The sequence below is a fragment of the Enoplosus armatus genome, chromosome 17 (assembly GCF_043641665.1).
Source record: "Enoplosus armatus isolate fEnoArm2 chromosome 17, fEnoArm2.hap1, whole genome shotgun sequence".
NCBI classification, from domain to species: domain Eukaryota; kingdom Metazoa; phylum Chordata; class Actinopteri; order Centrarchiformes; family Enoplosidae; genus Enoplosus; species Enoplosus armatus.
The window spans coordinates 18,802,335-18,826,691 of record NC_092196.1 but is presented as its reverse complement, the minus strand read 5'-3'; the positions used below and the strand labels follow the sequence as shown (position 1 = coordinate 18,826,691).

The 24,357-nt window shown below is 40.7% G+C and overlaps 1 protein-coding gene across 1 annotated transcript in view; it reads right to left on the bottom strand.

The window, feature by feature from the left end:
* shank1 (SH3 and multiple ankyrin repeat domains 1) overlaps nt 1-20,152 on the bottom strand; it is a 44,204-nt gene extending 24,052 nt beyond the window's left edge. Inside the window, exons 1-12 of the mRNA XM_070922648.1 lie at nt 19,646-20,152; nt 9,900-10,103; nt 9,056-9,127; nt 8,710-8,818; nt 6,385-6,539; nt 5,738-5,905; nt 4,139-4,255; nt 3,527-3,604; nt 2,687-2,753; nt 2,179-2,348; nt 805-926; nt 317-465 (exon numbers count right to left, since the gene is read on the bottom strand). Coding sequence (XP_070778749.1) covers nt 317-465; nt 805-926; nt 2,179-2,348; nt 2,687-2,753; nt 3,527-3,604; nt 4,139-4,255; nt 5,738-5,905; nt 6,385-6,539; nt 8,710-8,818; nt 9,056-9,127; nt 9,900-10,103; nt 19,646-20,152 — 1,918 coding nt within the window. The remainder of the gene's footprint in view (nt 1-316; nt 466-804; nt 927-2,178; nt 2,349-2,686; nt 2,754-3,526; nt 3,605-4,138; nt 4,256-5,737; nt 5,906-6,384; nt 6,540-8,709; nt 8,819-9,055; nt 9,128-9,899; nt 10,104-19,645) is intronic.
* Nucleotides 20,153-24,357: the final 4,205 nt, after the last annotated feature.

Genomic DNA, 24,357 nt, shown 5'->3' with positions numbered 1-24,357 from the left:
TGGCGTTAGCTTAAAAGCTGCTAATCTCAACTTTGGAAGTGTTAAACCCCTGCAGTCAGCAGCTTACATATTATAAGGAACTATTTGGAGCAATGCCAACGCCCCAAACAGAGAGGGACTACTGTACATATAACCTCTTACATTTACATGCTCTTGTTAAAGGGGAAAATGCTCTTCCACACACCTTTGGAGGTGGCTTGAAAGAGCAGAACATCACTGTTTCATTACAGTCCAGTCATGTTAGTACCAGGTTTAATCAGCATCACAAACACCACACATGGAAGACAAATGAAAATGAAAATGCATATATGCTTACCTTTGACCCTGTCCCCCTTATTGAAGCTGATTTCTCGCTCTCCCTGGGCAGAGTGTGCTCGAGTAGCTACAAAGACTCGTCCTGGGACAGCGCTGTAAAGGCGTCTCCGCTGGCCTGCGGTTTGTCCAGCTGTGCTGGCAGGGGCAGGTCTGGGTGGGATGGAGCAGAAGGTGGGATGGATGATTTGAGACTGCAGTTAAAAACTCAAAGCCCCCTATAGGTATGGGTGGCTACATTAAAATTACTGAATGTTTTTTGAGAGAGAATGAAAGTCTCTGTTAAACTGGCTACTTTTTTTTGACTTTGTCAGCCAAAACCTCACATTACAATGGTTTAATATATGAACCTTTTCTGGGTTTGTTTTAGTTTTTTGTTTCAGAAAAATCTTATAATAGTTATTACAGATCTTCAGAGAACCCTAACTAACCCTACAAAAAGAAAAGTGGAAGAGAGGCTCTTGTTCCCAGATGTCAGACTTTGCCACTCACCCCTGTCTCCGACTCTGCCTGCTCCGGTCCTCCTTGTCCCCGATCCTCCCTCGGGACGGGGAGCGCGTCCTCGCCCCTCTGGGACTGCTGGAGCTCCGCAGGGTTCCTGTATGCTTGTATCCCTGTGAGCGACAGAGTGGGAGAAAAGTGAGAAAACATATTTCATGAATGGGGTTTATATGTGGCACAGCTACAATATTCTGTGTTCAACCCCAATAACTTGCTAAATTGTGATTACAAGAATTTCAGTTTCTATTTTTCTATTCATTTATTGTTAACTACTGTATCTCTGTGACAACTTCCTCTGACTCTCCTAATGCCACTGATTATGTAATGTAAAATGTTTACAGATAATAACATCAACATTCATAAAATGCTAAATATAATAAAATGCATGTACAAATGTCTCATAAATTGTGTAGTTTTATTACATGATGTTGTATGTTTATAGCTATCACTTAACATGATCACCTGATGACGAGAACCAGCGACTTATGACTTAATTTCTTCTCCAATGCACATAAAAACTAAAATACAGCGAGATGTAAGTTGCTGCAGTGAGTATTGTTAACAACTAGAGGTTGATAAAGGCCGATCATTATATTCTATAATGTCGCTTCAAGTTTATAATTTGTGTATGAATTGTTTCGGATGCAGCTGCTCAAGCATCCACCTGTGCAAAGGAAATATTCATTATCTGGGAATTAACTGTTTCTCCAGGCTGTCAGGTTCAGAGAAAATTATGAATCTACCCTTAGCTCTTCTTTTATTGGAGGAATCAAACAACTAGAATTAAACATCATCTTTAAACAGAAATCCAAATCACAAGCGGCACTTGGAAGCACCAAACATCAAACACTATTTCTGGCCTAGCAAATAAAATGCGTATCGTGGACTAATACTAAGTGGATACAACCTCCCAATCAGGTAGCTACTTGCTATTGTGTACTTTGTTTTGCTTCCCTGTGTTTAATTTAATTGCATACAGTATTACTACATTTTGCTCAGTGACCGATTGTTGATGTATTAAATCTAGATGTAATGTATTAAATGTAGGTGGGCTAAAATATTGACTTAAAGAATTCCAGATAATGATGTCCTGTGCACTAACAGCATCATATCTGTGTAGTGTGTCGATCATACTGAAATGCAAGTTATTAAAATACACTCAATACCTGCTTAAATGTCTGAATGGTTCAATAAAATTCAGGAGCAGTTTGTACTTGCAAATCAGTTAGTAGAGTTAGTATCTACAACATTATGTATTTTTGTACATCAGTAATGTGTGTAGGTGTTTATTGGGGAGCAACTCTAAATTCTTTTGAGGGGTCAAAAGCTCCAGAACAGCTACTAAATGGATCTCGAGGTGATCACCTGCACAGAGACGATGTTGGTCCCTGGTGCGTTGGGCACAGCCATCCAGTCTGGAAGGTTCATGCTGCTGTCACTGTTGGCCCGGAGGAAGGGATGAGGGTGGGGTATTGTCAGGGTCCGGGTACTCTCTCGCCTCTGGGGGGCGTACTTTGGAGACTCCACAAAGGGAACTGGGAGGTGAGACAGGAAAGAGTGAAAGAAAAAGGTGAGCATAATATCAGATTTTCTACATTACAGTTTATTTTCTTTGTCACGGCTCTTATTTTGCACATTTTCATTCTCTACATACTCTAATCCATGTTTCTTTATCATTTCAATTTCAACATGCTTAAATTTGTTTGTATACTCTATTTTTCATTGCTGCTTCCTTTAATTTGTTGATTCAGGGCCTAATTTCCCCCGTGGCGATCCAATGTATCATTTTAGTTTAGTAAAATGTCTAACATTACAGGACATTACACATCTCCAAACTGGCATCAAAGATTCAGACCAGACCTCAGCTACTCACCCACATCTGTATCCCGGTGGTTTTTGATAATTTCTCCCAGCTCAAAATGGCCAGACATAACAGCCACCTGATAAAAACACACACATACAATCTTTTCAGATATGGTCATATGGCAAATGAATGCACAAAATGAAAGAGTGGAACAAACTGTTCTCTTGTAATTATAGTAGGTCACTTTATGGATGTTTTACTGAAACATACTACCCCATTTTGTCGGCGCTCTAAACTTGCCCCTCTAATGGACACATTTACAACTGATGGAAACCAGATTTGTGGCTGTGGCATGTTCATATTTAATATAAACATGCAGATCACGTTCCCTGATGCAGGAAAGATGGATGATCTGTTCAGAAATCCACAGTGATTCTCAGTCATCCAGGTTATAGGATATCTACAACTACCAAGTCAGGGGGAAATTAATTTGCTTTTTTTGAAAAAGAATGTATGAGTACTCTCACATGAAAACATACTTTTGAATTCTTTCAACCATTGCACAAATGCTTTTAACCTTTTTTTTTTTACAAACTACACAGGTCAGCACACAATCCAGCAGACTTCAATGCTTTCTCCCTGTTGTCTCCTCTCTTGTTTTCTCTCTCTCGCATACACAAACACAACAGATTGTCTCAGCTGACTTTTTCTGCAATGACAGAGTTAATGTATCCAGATTAAGGGGTCACACGCAATCCTGCCACCTGGGACCTCTGTGTGCATCGCAGCACAATAATGGTTTAAAGTGAAATTAGGCCCTGGCACTTTCTGCTACGTTAACTTAATAAGACACTAAACAATACTACCACCCAACATGCATAATTACGCAGCCAGGCACTCAACCATTACCTGAAAGGGGGTCTGCCCACTGTTGTTCTTTGTGTCTTTATTTGCTCCCCGGTAGAGAAGAATTCGTGCACAGCTTTCCTGCAACAAACAGCGTTGATTAATGTACATAAATTGTTTTTATATATATAAATTACAGCTTTACAGAGAAATGCATGTAATTTGCTCACACGTCTACATTGTCTTTAGAAAGCACTACTTTCTCTTCTTTTGACCTTGTGTACATTTCCTTCTATGAAACAAGCTTTTAAAGCAAAGTGTGACAGAAATTCAAGAAAGTTACGTAAAAATAGAAAGCTCTTTGGCAGAAATATCTAGTTTGCTAAATTTAAACCTGTTTTTTGACAAAAACTTGATATACAATATTATTCATACATAATTAATATTCAATTAAAAGTAAGAATCATGTACATATTTAGGTTAACATATTTTTAAAATTGCTCTGATTTCATCTGTTTGCTAGGAAGCATATTTTATTTGGAATTTAGGATGCTGAAACTAAGAAGATGGGTAAATGATTTAGCAAGGTAAAGACCATTTATGTGGCTTTCACTTTGTTATACTGTATGTTCAAAGATTTATCGTAACATTTTCTCTACTGTTAAATGTGTCTACCTTGTTGTATAAAGCACAGATGTGCAAGGCAGTGTTTCCAGAGGCATTCTGGGAGGAAGAATCCGCCCCATAGAAGAGGAGGTGCTCCAGATGCTGCGAGTTACCATTCTGACAGGCCTGAGTGAGGATGAATAGATCGTGGAGGATGGAAAGAGGGAGAGAAGCCAGGAGGATGTGGAAAAGGTAAAGAGTTTGTTAAGGAGGTAAAAAGATGTACCAAAGACAAAAAAAGAGAAGGATTTATGTGGTTTAATAAAGAGAGAGAGGCGGAGAAGCAAACAAGGATGAAGAAGAGACAGTGACACAGAGAGAGGAACATGGTGACAGTTATAAAGTGACACCACATTTAATTAACACCACCTCCAAACTCAGAGGGCGAGAACACTGTGAGAGAACACAAGTGAGATCCAATAATAACAATAATCATAGTTAGAACAATGAGAATCATCATCTACACGCACATACAGCAATATCATCTTAACTGTTATTATTATTTAATCATAGGGGATTTTTGTTATCAGTTATACCATGGACAAATAAAGCTCATTTCTGATTGGTTGGCAGCTCTCCATTGTAACCACATATCAGGACACTTTGAACGTGTTTTTGGATCAACAACTTAACAATGGATTTTGGATGGATTTGCTTTCATAGAGAAACCTTGAACTTACATATGTAGCCTACAGGGGACTTTGCTGGTTACTACACAGAGTATATCCAAATGAAACTGAAAAAACACCTCAATGCACCTCAATGCACCTAAAAATATTTACTTGTATTGGATTTAATTAATTTGATGGATTCAAATAATGAATACTTGTCATTCTGGGGGACCATGAGAATATCCAAATTTAAAATAAAGGCTTATGGTGGATCCAATCCAAAAAATCTCAGTATCAATGCTAAATTTAAGTGTCAAACCCAACTCAACACACACACAGATAATATAAGATGGAGGCCACGAGTGGCTAGGAGAGCTGAAGAGACAGATGCTGATGAAGTGTGGGTGATCACACTGAGACGAAGAGGCTGATACCTTTATTTTTCTGTCCACTTCACGGCTGGAATATGAGGCAGCAGAAGCAGGATGGGTGGGATGAAGGGTGAAAGGTGTCCGAGATAAAAGATGACAAAGATGACAGGTATAGTGTTTCATGGCATGAGTGTTTTTTGACGTAGACACAGATGTTGTACATAGGCAGACACTGGAACACAGAGTACACTGGTACATTACAAAAAGGAGGCATGCACACTTGTGCAATATAAACAACAGAAACTAAAACCCCAAACATCCCAAGGCAGGACTTTTTTTCTGGTGCTTTCATACCACAACCCCCAAATAGACACAAATTAGGCCACTGACCCCATTAGATTGGAAGATTTTGCCCCCAGCACCTTCTAATAAAAGTTTTGTTGTTAGAATTAACTGTATACACAGCAAATGGCAAATAATACCAGAAAGAATGAAACCTCTGATTAAATAGTCTTTATATTTACATCTATATTCCCTTCATTTTTTTAAATCTAAAATCAAATCCGATCCCCTTTAAAGAGGATTCCCTTGAAGTCTTGTTGGACCAAAATACTGCAGACACGAACCTGATGTGTCTCGTCCCAGCCGTTCTCGTCCCTGATGCCCAGCTTGGCACGGTGGTAAAGGAGTGTTTCGCAGCAGGAGGTGTCTCCCCCTGTCAGCACAGTGTGGTAGAGTGGTGTCAGCCCTCGCCGGTCTTTGTAGTCCGGAGACGCACTCAGAGACAGCAGGACCTGCAGAAAGACACAGCAGAAAGGGTCAACCCCATGTACAGGCCATTCTCAAATACTGGTAGTAATGACAACAATAAGGAAGTATAATAAAGTATGTCACCATTACTATGGCTTTTATGACTTTTATGCAATTATCTCCCCCTGAATGAGTTTCCCCTCTACAGGTACATGTCTTCTTGACGATTTGGGAACTGAAATTCTGGACAAATGCCTGAAATGTAAATGTGCCGCACACCTTTAAACGAGGCAATCTCAGTTTTCATGTCTTTTTTCTCTCTGGTTGAATAGAATAATAGTCTCCAGCTAGTTTGCTTATACAGTAACACAGATGAAGATAACACTGCGTCAGTTTCAGTGCAAGTATCCAGTTTGCAGATATACACTCTGGTGTAAGTTGGATTTTCTCGTTTTATGGCATGGCAGTGAAAACTCATTACTCAGCATTTCTATAAAGGGAAACAACATGTGTGAATGTTTACCAGCAGGGCTGTATGGCGGTGGCCTCGAACAGCCTTGTGTATCGATGTGAGTCCATCTTTGGCACGGAAGTCAATATGAGCCCCTCCCTCCACCAGGACCCGGATGGGCTCACCTCCACCCGGCTCACACTGCACCGCCAGGGACAGAGGAGTCTCTGGCGGACAAACACACACAGATTCAAATAAAGTTGTTAATGGTCAGAAGGTTTGCCCTAGAGCAGGGGTCTGAAACTCAAATTATTTGGGGGGCACTGGCCAGATTGTTTGCTCCTAGGGGGACTGCTTGAACACTCAGCGGGAAAACAGTTTCAACAACAAATTTCAACTATTTACACTCAAACTCTTCTGTCCTTGCTTTGAGGTTATATTCTTGAACAACAGCAGCTTTCTCCTTGTGCCAAGTTAGGAGAGCTTACTTCGGCAAAGATGCCCTGTGGAGTTTCCTTGTAGACAAACGTCAATGTTTCTTACCAAAACGCATTCTGTGCATCCATGAGGTCGAACAAACACACCAAATTCATTTCCTTCCTCAGACAATTTTAAAATTAAATCCTGCACAGCAGTGTAGCTTCGAGCTAAATGCAAACACCATGCTAACATGCTCACAATGACAATGCTAACATACTGATATTATACTAATCAGGTAAATTCATTCAAAATAACCTCACTTAACACATTTGAACTTCTTCCGCAGGAAAGTTCAATTGCACCTAGAAGAATAAAAGCATTCAAAGGGTTTCCAGTAAAAACAGGGTACAGAGTGTTGGCTACCACGGTAACAAGAGAGTTTTTGGCAAACAGGAAAACGACTGAGGGCTTTTATCTTCGAACAGCTTCTGTAGATCTCAAGTACAAATAATTTGGGGGAATGTTTTGACTGCGCTTCCTCTGAAGTTACCATGTCAGGACAACTTAGGGAATGCCCATTAAGCGGTTCCCTTGGCAGAGATGGAAGTGAGCCCCTACCGACAAGAGCCACGTTGAATATGGTAGAATTTTTTTATGTCCTATTAAAGGCTCTCAGTGTGAGCCTTCTGCTGGGCAGGAAGGCGTGAAGAAAGAGCTTCAGAAAGACAAGCAGGTCAAATGTAAAAAGTGTTTTTCTGAAGGCTTTTAATAACCTCTTTGCCCTGCACAGACCTAATACCTAGTATTAGTTCATGGACTACCTGTCAGAACACCATGACACATCCACACAGTCAAGAAAGAAGAGGGAACCATATTAAGCCATGAGGATGCCATAGTTGACCTTTTCTGTAGATTTTGGTTGATCTTTTTTAACACATTTATTTTATTGATTTAGTGAGTTTTACAGCAAACCTAAGCTGTTTTAATGCAAGGTTATTGTGGAAAAACCGAAATTAATTTGCTATCCAAATTTAAAATGATCAGGTCATTTTCTACCCTTGACTCCTTAGAACAGAAGCACACAAACCAACATCAAACCCTGATGTGACTATAACTATTCAGGTGTTCAGGTGCAAGGCGTGTATGCACTGTCTTTCCCATATTAATATGATTTGAGTAGAGCATGTAGGCGGGGGGGGGGGGTTCATCAGGGCTCTCTGTTGCCCCCCGGTGTTATGAAGTGGAAGTGTGTTTCACACCCGTGATGACAGGCTGTGTTTTGTGTTTTGACACTTGCTCCCAGAGCAGCGCGAGTGACACAGAGCAGCACACCCAAACTGTAAATGAGCCGTCTGCTGCGCCCCCTAAGCACTAACAGGATCTGAGAAAAGCCACCAAATTGTGAACAGCACTGGCTCACATCCTTGACAAAGTGTTAGGCCAACATACTGCAGAGCCGAGGGCAGAAAACGGAGGGGGAGGTTTGTTATTTGCAGAGGGTTTAAAGGTCAAGTTTATGCAGCAGAGCCACAGGTTGTAAAGCTGCTGGCCACCAACATGCTAATCTGGCTGAGAGGAGATGGTTAACTGCTTGGGGCTGTTGAACCTTAAATATATTTAAAATATATTTTTTGTCAACACGGCTCCAGCTCTTTGGTGAAACAACCCCATAAAGCTTAGGTTTGACTGTTTTACAGTGATGCTAAACTTGCTATTCAGAGAGTAAGGCAGGGTTTTTTGTTGTTAAATCATTTTTAATGATTTTTTTCCCACCAGCTTGTTTTAAGCCATTTTATTCATCTCATGAATGTGATGGTTTTGATTTGTAAAGAACTTTGGAAACTATGCTTTCAAGTAACTGCAGTTCAAGTGTAGTCTGTCCTTGTGATGGATAGATTATAGACAGAAAGATGACTGTGGATGAAGCGATGAATGCTAAATGACTGAGGGGAGGTGACAGGTCCTCAGGCTCCTTACCACCGGTGTCAGAGTCCTGGTAGTTGGGATCGAGGCCTTTGTCTAAGAACTTGATCATCTTGTCCACAGCGCTGGTTTGGATATAATCCATGAATTTCTTCAGGCTGGCCTGCATCCAGAGAGAAAAGTGCTGCTGTATTACAGAGAACAGAAAGAACTCCCTCTGCCTGAGAAATACTGTATGTGCAAGTGAAGGGTAGTACAGTATAATACAAAAAACTACAGTGCAATACAGTGCAGTAGAGAACAGTACAGCGAATTAAAGATATACATGCGCAAATGCAGACTGACACATGCAGCTGAAACCCTTCAGCAATCCAACTTCTGGACAAATTGAGTTTCCTACCTTAGTGTGCAGTTTGGCCAGTTGCTTCTCATCCAGATTGGTCTGTTTATACACCCTGGTCTTGTATCGAAACTAAACCCAAGAGTCAAAAAGAGAAAGGAAATGAATAGTTAATCCTAACACAGAGGGCGTTTGTCCTTAATTCTTTTAGCTTTTGGCCTAGATCCACAAAATGGGGCTTGCAGATTTATTGTACAGGGAACCTTTATCTGGTTTGCTATACAAACCACCTCTTCTACTTCACTGAAGACAAGAATTGTAAAAGACATGGTCAGGCTTTACAGCAGTTTAAAGACGGTTTAGAGCCTCCACTGGGTCATAATATAGCATGAAAAGAAGGCAACTGTATCGACTGGATAAGAGATTAGCGGGTGTTGCATTAAACAGAACAGGGAAGCTGAACCATTCTGTGACACTCCTCTAAGAAATGTGTATGAAACTTAGTAGTCTAAACTGCCTTAAAGTAATGCTGTCTTTTACTTCAGTCGTCTGGGATCTGGATGCAAAATACAAAATTGATAAACCTCGGCCACCTTGGTAAGCAACCAACAAACAAGACTATCATGGTCTACTGTGCCGATCTTAATGCTGTAATATACAAGACTCAATCAAATCACGATTGCTTGATCCAACAGCAGGGTAAATAATTGACGTTAAAGCTCATTTAAACAGCAAACTTTGAAGACAGTTAGTTTAATCTTTCAAAGAGGAAGCCATCACACCAGATTCTGTTTTTGACCATTGCATTATTGACTTACAGTGACATCTTGAGGACACACAGGCTATATCACTTCTCTGTAGTACTGTGTCTTACAGCTGTGTCAAAGGAAGACTGGAATCATACCTCCAAGTATGGCACCCCTTTCTCAAAGGATTGTGGGTACTCTCTGAGCAGCCTCTCCTCCTCCAGGAACTTGGCATCATGGCCGTCCGTGGCGGGCTGGAACAGACCATAGTTCAGGACGTCCCGCAGAGATTCGGTCAGGGAGCACAGCACCTGCTGCTTGGCCTTCCACACTGTGGCATCAGGGTTAAACCGCAAACATTTCTGCAGGAGAGACAGAAGTAGCTCAGCTTTAAGTTCACAGAGCAGTGATCATGAAACTCTAAATGAAAAGGAATAAAAACAATCCGCGACATAAAAACCTAACTGTATTAAATAGTTCAAACCAGCTCCACCTCAACCAGCTACAAAAGTAAAACAAACACCACCCATTGATGCATCAGTAATAAGAATCCAAAATGATATATATTAATCACAGGTGCCATTTTTCTGCAGAACTAGTGCTTTTACTTTTTCTGAAGATACATATGTACATTTACTTTAGTAGGAATTTGAACGTAGGACTTTTACTTGTAATGGCGTATTTTTAGATTTGTAATTTTTGTAAAGTAAAAAATCTGAACTTCTTCCACCACTCGTTTCATTTGAATAATTGGTACAGATAAGTCTGAGAAATAAATATTACACATTTTGTGTAGCACAACAATATTTTTCCTGTCTCATAAACATCTTGTGACCCCTAATGTTTACCTTTGGACCCCTTGTAGAGGTCACTACTGTCCTAGAGACAATCATGTGACAGTGGATGCTCTGACCTGACTGACTGCAGCACACTGAGGCTGTTCCCCTTCTGAACCAGCAGGGGGAGACAGAGCCAGAGTAAAATGGGTTATTCCCCATGGCCTCAGTTAGCAGACAGGATATGAATGGCAGTTTGGTGCAGCTTTAAGCGTCTCCGGTGAGGACGTGAATGGCCAAATGCATAAAGGCTCAAAGGCTCAGTCAGCAAAGTGGGACGTAACTCACTACACAGATGGCTGACAGAAGGTTTTTGGCACTGCTCTCTCTCTCTCTCTCTCTCTCTCTCTCTCTCTCTCTCTCTCTCTCTCTCTCCTTCCCTCCTTCTCTCTCCCTCTCCCTCTCTCTCCCATTACCTCTCCCTCCCTCTCCTTGCCCAGAGTGGAGTTCTCTGACCTTGAGGCAGCAGCAGGATGATTGGCCCATGCAGAGTACAGCCAGCTGCAAGGATTCCTGCCTCTTGCTGCATTACTGCATGGGCTCTTGTCTCTAGCCAACACTTCGCCTAACCCAGAACATTTGCTCATTGACACTCATCTTATTCTTTTCACACACACATAGACACATGTGTGTATGTTTCGGTGTGTGTGTGTGTGTGTGTGTGTGTGTCTACAAAGAAAGAGATAAAGCCCTACACGGGGGTTTTGTGCAGAGGAGTAACATAACATTTTCTCCCTCTATTTTATCCAGTGTCTCCGTTCGCGCACAGCCAACCCGGTCGCCACGGCAACCGGTTCATTAGTGGAGCAAGCTGCTTGTTGCCATAGAGACTTCCCTGTGTTCCCTAGGAGATGGGTACTGGGAGGGTGTGCATGTGTTTGTGTGTGAGCATGTGCGTCAGTGTGCATGGGTTTTTCTGTGTGTGTTTGTGTGTGTGTGTCTGTGTGTGTGTGTGTTTGTGTGTGTGTGTCTGTGTGTGTGTGTGTGTGTGTGTGTGTGTGTGTGTGTGTTATAGCAGCGTGGCAAAGAGAACGGAGTAAAAGGGAGGGGAATGTCTAAGACTTTGAGTACGAGAGCGAAAGAGGATGAAAAGGTGTGTCTGTTTGTATTAGATTAGGTTTCACACACACTCTCGCAAACACACACACACACATGCAGATGCACTCACAAGCCTACACTCTGCACTTACAGTCCCAATAAAGGATGCAGGCAAACACACTCTAAAATGAATCACAATCACAGCAGGAGAGAATGAAGGTTAAGGATTCAGTTATCATGCAGGAAGAATATTCCCACAGTCAACCTGAAAAATTATAAAACAGTGATAATCATCATAAAATAATGAAAGAATCAAATTTGTGTAATAACTTTGCTTTCAGCCTAAGAAGCTTCAGATAGTTGGAGATTTTACTGAGACAGCCATGCTGCTTATTGATCTGTATACCTCCAGGAATATGATTGATCCTCCAGCTTCTAACTGGCCAGCCAATTAGGACTCATCACAGATTCTTCATCCCTATCAGGACTTCGAAATGCATCTTGGTTCTGTAGACAGTTTTCCCACTGATTCACCCTATATTACACACACTTTTGTACTGTTAGTAATGCAATGGTACAGCCTGTACACTGTGCTGTATTAAAATCATGGATGGTGACAGACAGCCTTGCAATTTGTTATAATCCTCCAATGGTGCAGTTGAGGGTTTTTGTGGTGGCGTACAATATTTCCCTCTGAAATGTAGTGTAATAGAAGTAGAAAGTAGCAAAAATAATTGAGTGGAAATACTTGAGTAAAGTAAAAGTACCTCAAAATTGTACTTAAATACAGTACTTGGGTAAATGTACTTAGTGCTTTCCACCACTGATATATTTTCATCTAACAATTTGTCAATGAAATAAGATGAACCAGGATTAACGCAAAGCCTCCTTATTTGCTTCAGTTTGTGTTTGAGAAACCTGGTTATTCATGTCCCTGTAATTATAACAGTTTCAGGTTTGTGATGATTTCTGTGCAGGTGTGTCTGGATACACATGAACACAGTTTGGTTTCTGCTGTATTCACCACTCTGCGGAATTTAGCTTCTCCATCTGATCATTTGTGATGGAAAACGAGCAACAACACAGTTTATGCTCTGCATTACATAAACCAGACCTTGCCTTCATTTCAGCGTGTTTATCATCATTACATCATGTAGCATCATATTTCTGTTTTCCGGACAAACTACCTGCACTCGTAGCAAAGAAACCAGGATAGGGTGTTTACATGGGCAGTGTGGTGAAATGTAACTCAATATATTTTAACAAATACTTTACTTAAGTACAGTTTTGAGGTACTTGTACTTTACTTGAGTATTTCCATTTTATGCTACTTTATATTTCTAGTCCACAACATTTCAGAGGGAAATATTGTACTTTTTACTCCATTACATTTATCTGGCAGCTATGTGCATATTATAATTTTGCATCATATTATTGTTATAGATTAAACTACCAAATAGTATAGAAAGTAGTAAAAATTAGCGGCACCTTGCCCAACTACAACAGTAAAATACCACTTACACATTAATGCATCAGTAACAATAATCCTTTAATATAATATAATAATAATAATAATAATATGTCTTGTACAGGGGCCATTTTCCAACATAACAAGTACTTGTATTTATAATATTATTATTTGTAGTACATTTAGCTTGCAATACTTTCATACTTTTTACTTGAGTACCATTTTGAGAGCAGAACTTTTACTTGTAATGGAGTATTTTTACACTGTGGTATTGCTACTTTTACTGAAGGAAAGAATCTGAATAATTCTTCCACCACTGTCCATGGGTGAATCATAACCGGGATACTCGTCACATATCAATGCACTATATGTCACAACTTTTATATAACGTTTATATGATTTTCAGTTTTACATTAAAATCTAAATGCAGCTTTAAACCCTTCTGTTTCTGGTTTTATCATTAAGCAGACCAAAAATTCTGTCTTGCCTCCTAAAGCTGTGATCACACTTTCCCACTCACATACGCCCACTCACTCTGTCCATGCTGCTCTTTATCTTCCCCTGCCTATCTCTACCTTATTCTCCCTCCTCCTTCCCTCTTTCTCTATCTTTCTGTAACAGCTCTGTCACTTATCTATGCAGAAATAAGAGTCGCTGAGAGTCTCCTTTCTCTGCGCTTGCTCTCTCTATCTCTGTCCCTCTGGCCTTTTTCTGCAGGCCAAGTGCAGGGGGACTAGAAGCCTTTAATGAGATCTATGGGGAAATAACCCCCCACCAAACACACACACACACACACACACACACACACACACGCCAGCCATGTCGCCATTTAAATCAACTTTCTCTCCATATCTCACTCTCTTTCTCTCCCTCAATCACTACAACCACCCCCGTCCTCTTCACAGCAGTTCAGAAGAAGAGCGAATTTCTTTCTTTCAAGCATTCCTGTCATCCCCTCGCTGCCTTGTTCTCTCCTTCTCCATTGTCTCCATTGTCTTCCTCTCACTCACCCATGCTGCACTCCCTGCACTCCCTCTTCTCCTCCTCCCATACTTCCCTTTCTGTTATCTCAGTCACTTGTTCACCTTTGGGGCTCAAGCTTTCATTAACATACAACCTCTCCACAGCTGTAGAGAAACATGATGGACACAATCTGTGTCTTGTAGTCTGACAAGTCCACATATCTTAACTGAAATGTAAGTGTCCTTGCATGTAAGTGTGTATCTGTATTTCAGTGTGGAAGTGTTTGTGAGGCCAAATCCTGCCTCAGGGGCTGCTGCTTATACTTCAGAGTTTGCACGAATTCAGCTCAAGTCAAACAGCGGAGAAAAACTCATTTGTTTCACGCTGTTTAATGCACTCGGCAGGCAAATGCCAACGTGACTGCCAATGTGCATGAGTTTGAGAGTCTAATAAACCTGCAAACAAAACTGCCTTGATCTCCTGCTGTGACAGAATCATATCAACAACTTGAGATACACAGATCTGACTGTCGCCGTGCATACAAGTGAGTTAATGGACCATCAAAAGCTGTTGAAACAAAAGCTATGTGTCACTTAGACCTCTAAAACCATTTCAACCAAATGTAGACCCGTTTCTAGACATTGTTTGATGTCTAGGTGCTTACGTGCTACACTGAGGGTTGTATAATAATAATAATAAGTATATATACAGTATATACTATATATATTATATAATATTATTAAAGAAAGTAGATAAAATGGGACAGGACATCAACTGTAACAATGCAAAATACATTTTTACATAGCACCCTGATCTTTCTCTGTCTCTGGCATGAGACGACTGAATTTCTCCTTGACCTAAAACAACTAAGTACTAAAGCACAGATTCGGTCTACATGTAGCAATGGCCCAAATCCCCTGTTGAAAAATGTAGTAGACTGATAGTACACACAGATCTCTCACTCTCAGCAGCACCACCTTGATTGACAGTGACTTGAGAGAGATCTCCCCAGTAGGCTTGAGCAGCTCTGTTAAGGGAGTTTTAAAGCAGCAGAGGTAATCCCACCAAGGGGAGTGAGGACACGTCGCCAGATGGTTCCTCTGACGGCTCTGTGGAAACGTTTCAGGAGAGGTACCAAACACTGACCTGTTGACAAAGGTCAGCGGGCATTAGCATTTGCCCTATCACAAAATATCTTGCAATCATAATGAATGCAGAAAAGTGAGTCCATCTTCTCAATATGTGCATAAATGTAGGTACTTAATGGCACTAAGAACACAGAATAAGGCTTGGACTGCAGCTACTCTGGTGTGTTTCAATTCCAAGCCCTTTTCTGTGTGCTTCATGCCATTTGCCAAGTGCCTGTATTTGTGCACATATTGAACATATTAAATTGTCTCAGTTTTCTGCATTCAGCGAAGTCCCTTCTTTTTTCTTTGTAAGAAAATATCCTGCTTCAGATATATATTTATCACAACCTTTTATTAACAATTTTTGAGGTATCTGTGTCAACATTGTAACATGTTTAAATGTATGTAAGAATATCAGCTAATATTTTATTATCAGATGTGGGTTTTTTTTTTAAATATCAATATAAAGTAAAAGTATAGTCCAGGCTCTAGTCACCAGGTGCCACTTGCTCTCTTAGGTATAAATACAGCCTGATGTGCAGCAGTCCCACTGGAACCATAACATTAATTGCCATATCAAAGTCAATTGCCAATGGTAAATCTGTAATCAAACTGCATCAAATTGGAAATGCACAACACTGTTTGGTTAAGCACCAACATTCACAGAGCTATGTAGCTTTATATATTCTAGAAATAACACAAATCACCAGTATTTGTGTGTGTTTAGGTGTATTCTCTGCATTACTGCATGTAGGTGCTCTTTCGTCATTTCAAATCCTCCTCCCTCAATTCATAACATTTGCATTTGCGTGCTACAGTCACTCCCTTGTCTCATTACAACACAATTAACGAGCAATTAGAGTTTATTGAGGGTGAATTAGCTGACATGTAGAACAGACCTAATGTACTGGGAGTGTAACGGGATATTACCCAACACCAGTGAGAGAAGGAGGAGGAGGAGGGCAGAGGGCAGGAGAAGAACCAGGAGTTTATATTTCTGAATGTGCAGCGTGCGACTGAGAGACGGGAGGTGAAAAATGGCCTGAAGAGGTTGAGTCAGGACGGGAGGAGAGTGAGAGAGAGAGGCAGAGTAAATGTCACAGTGATGGTGGGTTATAACTCTCATGACCTTGGGGAGCAAGACAATATGTACAGAGTCACTACATCTTGGCAGGAAGTCTATAAGGTCATGTTTTAGTTCTTTCATATGTTAATGTTTATCTGAATCTGTGAGTTTATGCAGCTAATCAATTCAGACACGCAGACCAAAGAAGAAAAGAGATTAAAGGAGATTAGAAGATAATAAATACTGTATACTGAAAATACTGTACAGTACTATTACCCTGTTTTAGTAAAATGTGCATATTTTCCCGTCAGTGCCATTAACGTCTGTCAGCCAGTCTAATTAATACATATTTCTTATCTTGAGAGTCCACAAAAAATAAATGTATAATAAATAAAAGAATACATATATTCATCAAGTCATTTCCACCCCCTTGCTACTCACAAAAATCAAAAAGATTTGCATAAAAATCTTTCCTGTTAAAAGGCTCTGAGAAAAAGGTGAATTTGTCCTCCCACGATAATCTGAATTTCTTCTTCAGTGTGGTCTTTGTATTTTATTTTGTTAACTGATCTGAAACAGTAGTCCTTGTTTTTTGTGTTACTCTTCTTGACAAAGTAAATGAGCAAATTGACAAATGTAACACATTTAGTTACAGTAGACAGTTACAGGGATGAACACTGTACTGAATGTCTAAGAATTGATTTGAATTCATGCTGATTAATCTTGAGCACAGTACTTAAAATTGGGATTTTGTAGTGTCTTGTAGTATAAATGCTATTTCAGGAGATTTTAGATATTACGGATTAAACTAAAAAGAGTGTGTTCATAATTTCCAGGAGATCTTAAAATACAGAAAATCAACATAAAATACTGTTTAAAGTCAGTTTAAAAAGTCGAAATATCAATCAGCAACCAAACCCTTACTCGCTATTTCTATTTCTCTCTTCTTCGTCTTTCTCAGCTACCTTCTTTCTACATCGATCTACTTTGATCTGCTTCTTTCTGTGTCTACCTCCATTTGCCTTAATCTCTATCCTCCTCTATTGTACTTTCATCTACTTTTTCTCCACCTTTCTTCTGCCTCTTTCTGCCTCTACTTCCAAACACCCAAGGCTATGTGCCACATTCTACCTCCATCTATCTCAAGCAATTTCTGAGGTTTTGACCCCAAGCTTGAGTGAGCATTCTCCTCCCATTTATCCATCTTTTTACAATTAAACTTTGATACCGATTTGTTAGAATAAATAGGAAGTTATAAATGATTTATGATTGGATTTAAAAACACTGAATCAAGCACACTTGTGTATCCACACACACACACACAGTGCTGAAAACACCCATGCACAGATCAATAATAAATCACACGGCAGCAAGAGGGAGGGAGATGCGTTAAGCGAGGAATTTATAGTGCACTGGGATGGTAAATATAAAATATGGACAGTCATACATACAGGCATTCACATATACATTTATTTCATTTGCAGATTCATTCTTGCTGGTGATTTATAAAGCCGACACATCACAGAGGCCTTGATCGCTTAACAGAAAAGAGAGGACAGACCACTAATGTCTGAGGGACGCGGCCTTCTGTTTGTCGAACACTGAGGTAGTCTGGTTCAGCTTTAATCTAGCAATGAGCAAAGATGCACACTCTCTTCTCTTTCGCTGCTCCTCCCTTTTCTTCCTCTTCTCTTCTGCACTAAAACAAACACTTGGATGCGGTCTCAGTCCCTTGCAACCCTGATTCATAATTCAATTATCAGTACAATTCAGTTACTACTCATGATTCACTTTAATAGATCACTCATCAGAAAAACACAGAGGGGACAAAAAGGCAGAAAAGATGCCTGGGTGGTTGGCTGCCTAACTGCCTAATTTTTCAAGAGTGGGAGAATGGCGTACTGTAGGCCTACATGGAGGCAGCTGCATCTCCAGCCTGTGAAGCCAATTTAGACACGCTTCTGATGGAAGCTTTCGCAATGATGTGATGTAAGACTACATCTGGGAAATGGAGAGCGATGGCGGATCGGTCTATCATGATTCTGGACAACCCTCTTAAAACCAGTCATACCAAAAAGGGCTTTTCACTGCATGCTTTATCGCACCATTTAAAAGCTCTTTGGCAACATTAAGCCAGAGGCAGCGCTTCTCCGTCTGTTACCCTCTTCACTTCAACTTCCCTCTCTTTGACTCTCTCTGAATCCTTTCTGGCTTGTAGTGTTTTTAAAATCAAATTCTTTCCCACATATTCTCATCGTGATTGCTCTTGTATGCAATTTGGCTCTGTCTCTGTCTCTCTCTCTCTCTCTCTTTCTCCCTGGAGCTGGGTCACCTTGAAAGTCTTTCTCACCCTCTCAGATCGGTCACTTTGCTGACAAGTAGTTGCGCTTCTCTCAATTTTAATGCGCCCAATCCTCTGAGACTTGCAGTGTTTCTGGAGCACTGCACATTGCAGGTTTTGACTGAACTGACCTCACATACTGTCATACACCCATGGACAGATTATGGGCCCCAGTGCACAGGCAGCAAACATGGCTCCCTCCTAACTAACATCACTCCTCAAAGACGCAGAGCCCATAATGACATTATGGAGCCATAAACATCCACTCCTTTTGAAGGTGTCATGAAGGCTTCCTTGTGACATCTTTAAAGTTAAAGCTAAAGACTTTTTACTGTTTAACAAAAAATCCATCCACTCATCCATTTTATTTAAACTCTTATCCTGTGCAGGGCCACAAAAACGATGGCCCCTGAGCACTTCAGGTATGTTTTAACACAATGTATCTCAAAGGAATAGTCCAACATTTCGGGGCATACTTTTGTTTACTTTCTTCCTAAAGCTAGATGAGAAGATCAATACCACTCTCATGTCTGTACAGTGAATATGAAGCTACAGCCAGCAGCCAAAGAGGAGGGTACAGGGGGAAACAGCTAGTCTGGCTTTGGTTCCCAGCCAAGAAACAGCATGGCACATAACCCTGCGTAGAACAGCATGTTGTCTTTTTTGTGCAGATGTGATGTCTCTTTGTGCTAAGCTAAGCTAAAGCAGTGCTGGCTTTGGCCTTATAATCTTATCATCTAACTTTCAGCCAGAAAGCAAACAAAAGCGTATTTACCAAATTGTTGGACTATGTCTTTAAAGATGCGAATTATGATGCATATGTTGTGTTTTGAAAAGCAGCGAAAACCCAACAGTTCTGTTGAAAATTACTACTATCACCTACTTTTAGTATACAGGCATGTATGCTGTTACACTTTAAGTGTTAATTAAAAGTGGTTTCACTGATCCTGTGTTACAAAAAGATGAGGTGTTCTAATGGGACAAGAGCAGGGTGGGTTTGAGGCCCTTTGTGTTTGTCATGATGTTTGCAGATTTTGTGGGTGTGGAAGCGACACCACTGACCGTTTGCTTTATGTCTGGGATGCCGATGCGAAACACCATCATGGCAATGTGGGCGTCTTCAGATGGCACCGAGCTGGCACTGCGCTCCTTCAGCCTCCTCTGCTGCTGCTGTTGTATGTGATTGGCTGGCTGCTGTTGTGTGGGTCCAGGGTTGGACGAATAGGGGTTTGTGGTGTGTCCAGGGTTCCCTGGCCGGATGTGTCTGTCCCCGGTGGGTCGTCCGGCCAGTTTACCTGACTGCCTGTGTCCCTCACCCCTGCCCCCCCGCGATAGGCCTCCTCGTCTGACCTCCTCCACCATCTCCTCCTCATCATCTTCCTCTTCCCCCTCCAGCTCGCCATTCTCCTCCTCCTCCTGGTCCTCATCACGTTCATCTTCTTCCATTTCCTCCTCCTCCTCTTCCTCCTCCTCTTCCTCCTCCTCTGCCCCTGGGTAGAGATGTCGATTGCTTCCCAGCATTCTTTGTTGCTCCTCGTCGCTGGACAGGGGGCTGAACGGCATCGTCATGGCGACAGAGAGGGCGGCAACAGTGGCAACACCATCATTCCCAGAGAGACACTGCAATAGATGGGAGGAAAGAGAAGACATGATCAACACAGAGACAAGAACTACAGAAGAAGTTTCTTCCCTGGCAGTGTCCAGGCCTCCAAACCACATCACTCTGGTCTCTATGGGAACAGACCGCTTCAGTTACAGACATGCAGTACTTCTAACCCTCACCGCATGATGACATACTATTCACACCTCATGTATAAATGAACCCACTTGTGCTGTTAATTTTCAGCTTCCAGACTCTCGCCAGACATTCAGACATCCTGCCTGTGCTATTAAACTCAAGATTTGCCTGCAGATGATTGAACCTGCAGAAGCTTTCTGTGTCTGACACCTGAAACATATTAGTTTTTCACTCTGAGCGATAGTACTATGGCAGATAGTATTATACTACATTGGAATATGCTCCTAAGGAGAGCACTACTGTGACACATACTACTTTAGAGGGCACTACTACACAGAATAGTATGTAAGTTAGCACTGTGCACTATGAAGAGTAGCATTATTGAAGTCCTATTAACAACATAAACTTGAGAATAAAACCTTAGAAGAAGAAAGCATGACTATATTCCGATGTAAAAGACATCAGACAAACATCGCAACCATCAGGCAATAATTTCCACTTTTACACAAGAAATACGTAACTTCTGATGTGCTTCATTGAGCACATCAGAAAATTAACTTTTTCCAATTTGGACACATCAAAAGCAACTTAATTAACTTTGCAACGTAACCGCGTGATAAAATAAGCAGATTGTCAATGTCAAATTCATGCTCACTGGAGGATAATAAAATAACCTTTCATCCAACACTTCTGTCAGGACAAACGTCACTACCGGTAAAGCTCTAAAAATAGAAAATACAACAGTGCATTGTTTGTTATGTCCAGCAGTTATTGTTGGTTGTAATCAACACGGAAGTGTTGTTACACTGAAGCTGCTGAGAGCTGATAATCAATCAATATCCTTGAACGATTTAAATGCCCAAAACAGCATTTCCTCCAAATAGAAATCAATTGAAATACATATTATGAGATGATTTTGTGATTGTAGGCAGGATGAAATTAAGTCGCAGGTTCTGCTAATTCAGTCCCTTGAAAAAGACAGCATCATATTCAGTAAAGTAATATATCGGTGTAACTACACAGCAGACTATTCGTCACTGCATGTCTGCTATATAGACACTCGAAATGGACAACAGCTCTTCATATGATAAACTATACACTCTTTTGCGCTTGCCATCACCCCCTGAGAGAGCAGAGAAGCCACTTCAGAGCATCAGTGATGCAGCGTTGTATTCAAGTACAAGCTGAGCAAGATAACAGATCTGTCCCCGGTGGCTCCTGGTTGGCTCTGCGTGCTGTTTCAGGATTTTCAGCACCACTACATTCTGGACAGCTCCACACAGAACCAAACAGCAGAATAACAAACGACCAGAGAAGCGACACTCAAATTCACATCAGCGGACTGACCAATCAGCAGAGAGAGCTGGAGAAACACCAAATAAACATCTGATCTGAAAGTAACTGAGATAAGCTTAAGTACAATTTTTAGGTTTTTCTACTTTATTTGCTAGTTTATAGTTCTACTGCACTACATTTAAGACAGAATACTGGACTTCAGCTTTTGCTATAGTTAATTACTTTGCAGATTCAGATTTTGCATACAAAAATCTGAATACTGATTCAAAATGAAAAGCATGGTAGTAGGGGGAGATTATCTTTCTATAATGCAACTTGCTCCAATCCTTTTCTTGAATCAAGTATAATCTATTTGGTGCCAGTGGAACGATATGTACCTATTTTGTGCCATTTGGTGGCAATAACTAAAAAAAATGAAACTGCTTTACAGAATATTGGAATTCTTGCCACAACCCTTCTCTTGATCTAAAAAAACATGCCTGAATGTGAAGCTAAACTGCTTGTTAAACTTTACATTTTTCTGTTTGGAGAATATATGTCTTCTCTTTCTTTCGATTTCTCCTCTCTTCTCACACCATCAAACACATTGAGTGCAGGACTGTTTGTGACAAACTTTCTGGCAGCATTTCTGACGCCAACCTTTGAAAGCTTATTAGCAGGTAGACTTCTTTTCACAGTCATGAAGAAAGACGGCAGACTAGTGTGCAACAGACACGACATTGAGATGAATCATCCACTAATACAGACAAGAACAACAGACATGACAACCAAGGACAAATGATGAATTAATTCATTATCATTACTTTGTCTTTCATCATTATTGATGCATTAACCTGTAAGTGGCATTTTAAAATTTACTTAATGCACTCTTGGGTTGTTAAATCCACAACAATATATCTTATTCTATGATCTCATCATGGTTTGTATGTAAAATCTGCATGTCGACAGTAGTAAATAGTAACTACGGCCAAACAATGTAGTGGAGCAAATAGTGCAGTATGTCAACTTTTAAGCTGTAAAAAATGAAAGTACCTTAAAAACATACTTAATTACAATACTTGACTAAACGTACACATAAATGAGTATTAACTGAGCTCTTGTTATAAAGTTGCAACAGCAATATAAATTGCATTTTTAAAGCTTCGGAAAAGGTTAAGCCTCCCTTAAATGTAAATGAAAATTAATGAGGCCTCTTATATAAAGCTGTTTCTGACAATTTAGAGGAGTGTTGGAGGAATGGAAGAAAAAAGACGAAATTAAAGCAAGCTTGAGAGACTAAAGAGAGAGAGACGCACAATGACAGGGGAGGAGAAGAGGGCTGGAAACCGAATTGTTAGAGGGAATTGATGAATAAAAGAGACAAGGGCACAGAGACAAAGAAGGAGGGAGTGGGAGAAAGTAACAAGGTTGGCACAGTCTTGTCAGAAAGCTGACCAACCAGGGAGTAGTACTTAAAGAAGATATGATAATAAATGGAAGTGAACAATCCATATTTTTGCATAGTGCTGAGTAATCAAAGATAGGGGAAGCTACAGAGGAAGGAGAGGACAAAGGGGGAAGCAGTGAGGTAAGAGGGGTGTGATCAGAGAGAGACAAAAGATAACAGCAGCAGAGATGAAGGAGAGGGGGGGAAATATGAGAGGTTTAACCTAGGGGAGAGGAAGCAAACAAAGCTAAATGCTAACATATTTTAGCTTACCTTATTAGCATGGTATCATTGGCTAATTAGCAGTAATCACAAATTAATAGCTGAGGCTGATGGGAATGTCATTCATTTTGCAGGTATTTGCTCAAAAACACAATTCTCATGCTGGTGCAAGTGGAAAAATCAGGGGATTGCCAAAGTCATTAGGATGAATCCTCTGAGTAACTTCATGGCCACCCATACAATGGCTGCCAAGATATTTCCTCTGAACCACAAATGTCAACCTCATGGTGGCGCTAAAGGAAAAGTCAGAGAGTGACCAAAGTCACTAGGATTTGTCTTCTGGGGACCACAAATAACTATAAAAATATGAGGGGGTTTGCTAAGGGGAACAAGTGCCGGAGAGACAAGAAAATGACACAAATGGATGGAGGAGAGAGAGCAAGAGTGAGAGAAAGGAGAGAAAAGCAGCAGATACATTGTGATGGAACAAGGAAATAAAAGAACATTCAAGAAGAACAGCAGTGAAATCAGAGGTGTGAACTCACAGGGCTGGATGGAGAAGAGCAGAGAGGAGCAGAAGGCAGAGAGGATGAAGGTGGGGTTGAACCATTATACCACCGCCAACATTTTTGGTTGAATTTGCCAAAAGCCAGAGCTACTGTAGTATTGATATTCATTATATGTGGATTTGGCCTTTTGCCATTTCATGCCAAAAAATTTAGAAGAGTCCCACTTTTGAAGAATTTCTTTCTGGTCATGTTAGAAAAGACTCTGAAACAGCATTACGATATTCACAGGATGCTAAAACACTCCACTGAAAGCCATAGTGACATTTATTTTACAGAAAAGAGCTCTTTAAAGCAGGCAGAGGTAGGTTTCATTGCAGGTTTTACAGACTGATACCTTGAAGCTGTTGCGTAAAATCCACCCACACCACACAGTGATCACCAGCCTCCTGAAAGTGGCTGGTGTGACAGACCTGTTTGTCACGCACTATTAGTTATTTATTATTTTTCAAGGTTGATATTAGACAGATACTGGCTGATCCTGAGGGACGGAGCAGAGAAAATGAATGTGGAGTTAAAAGGCTGA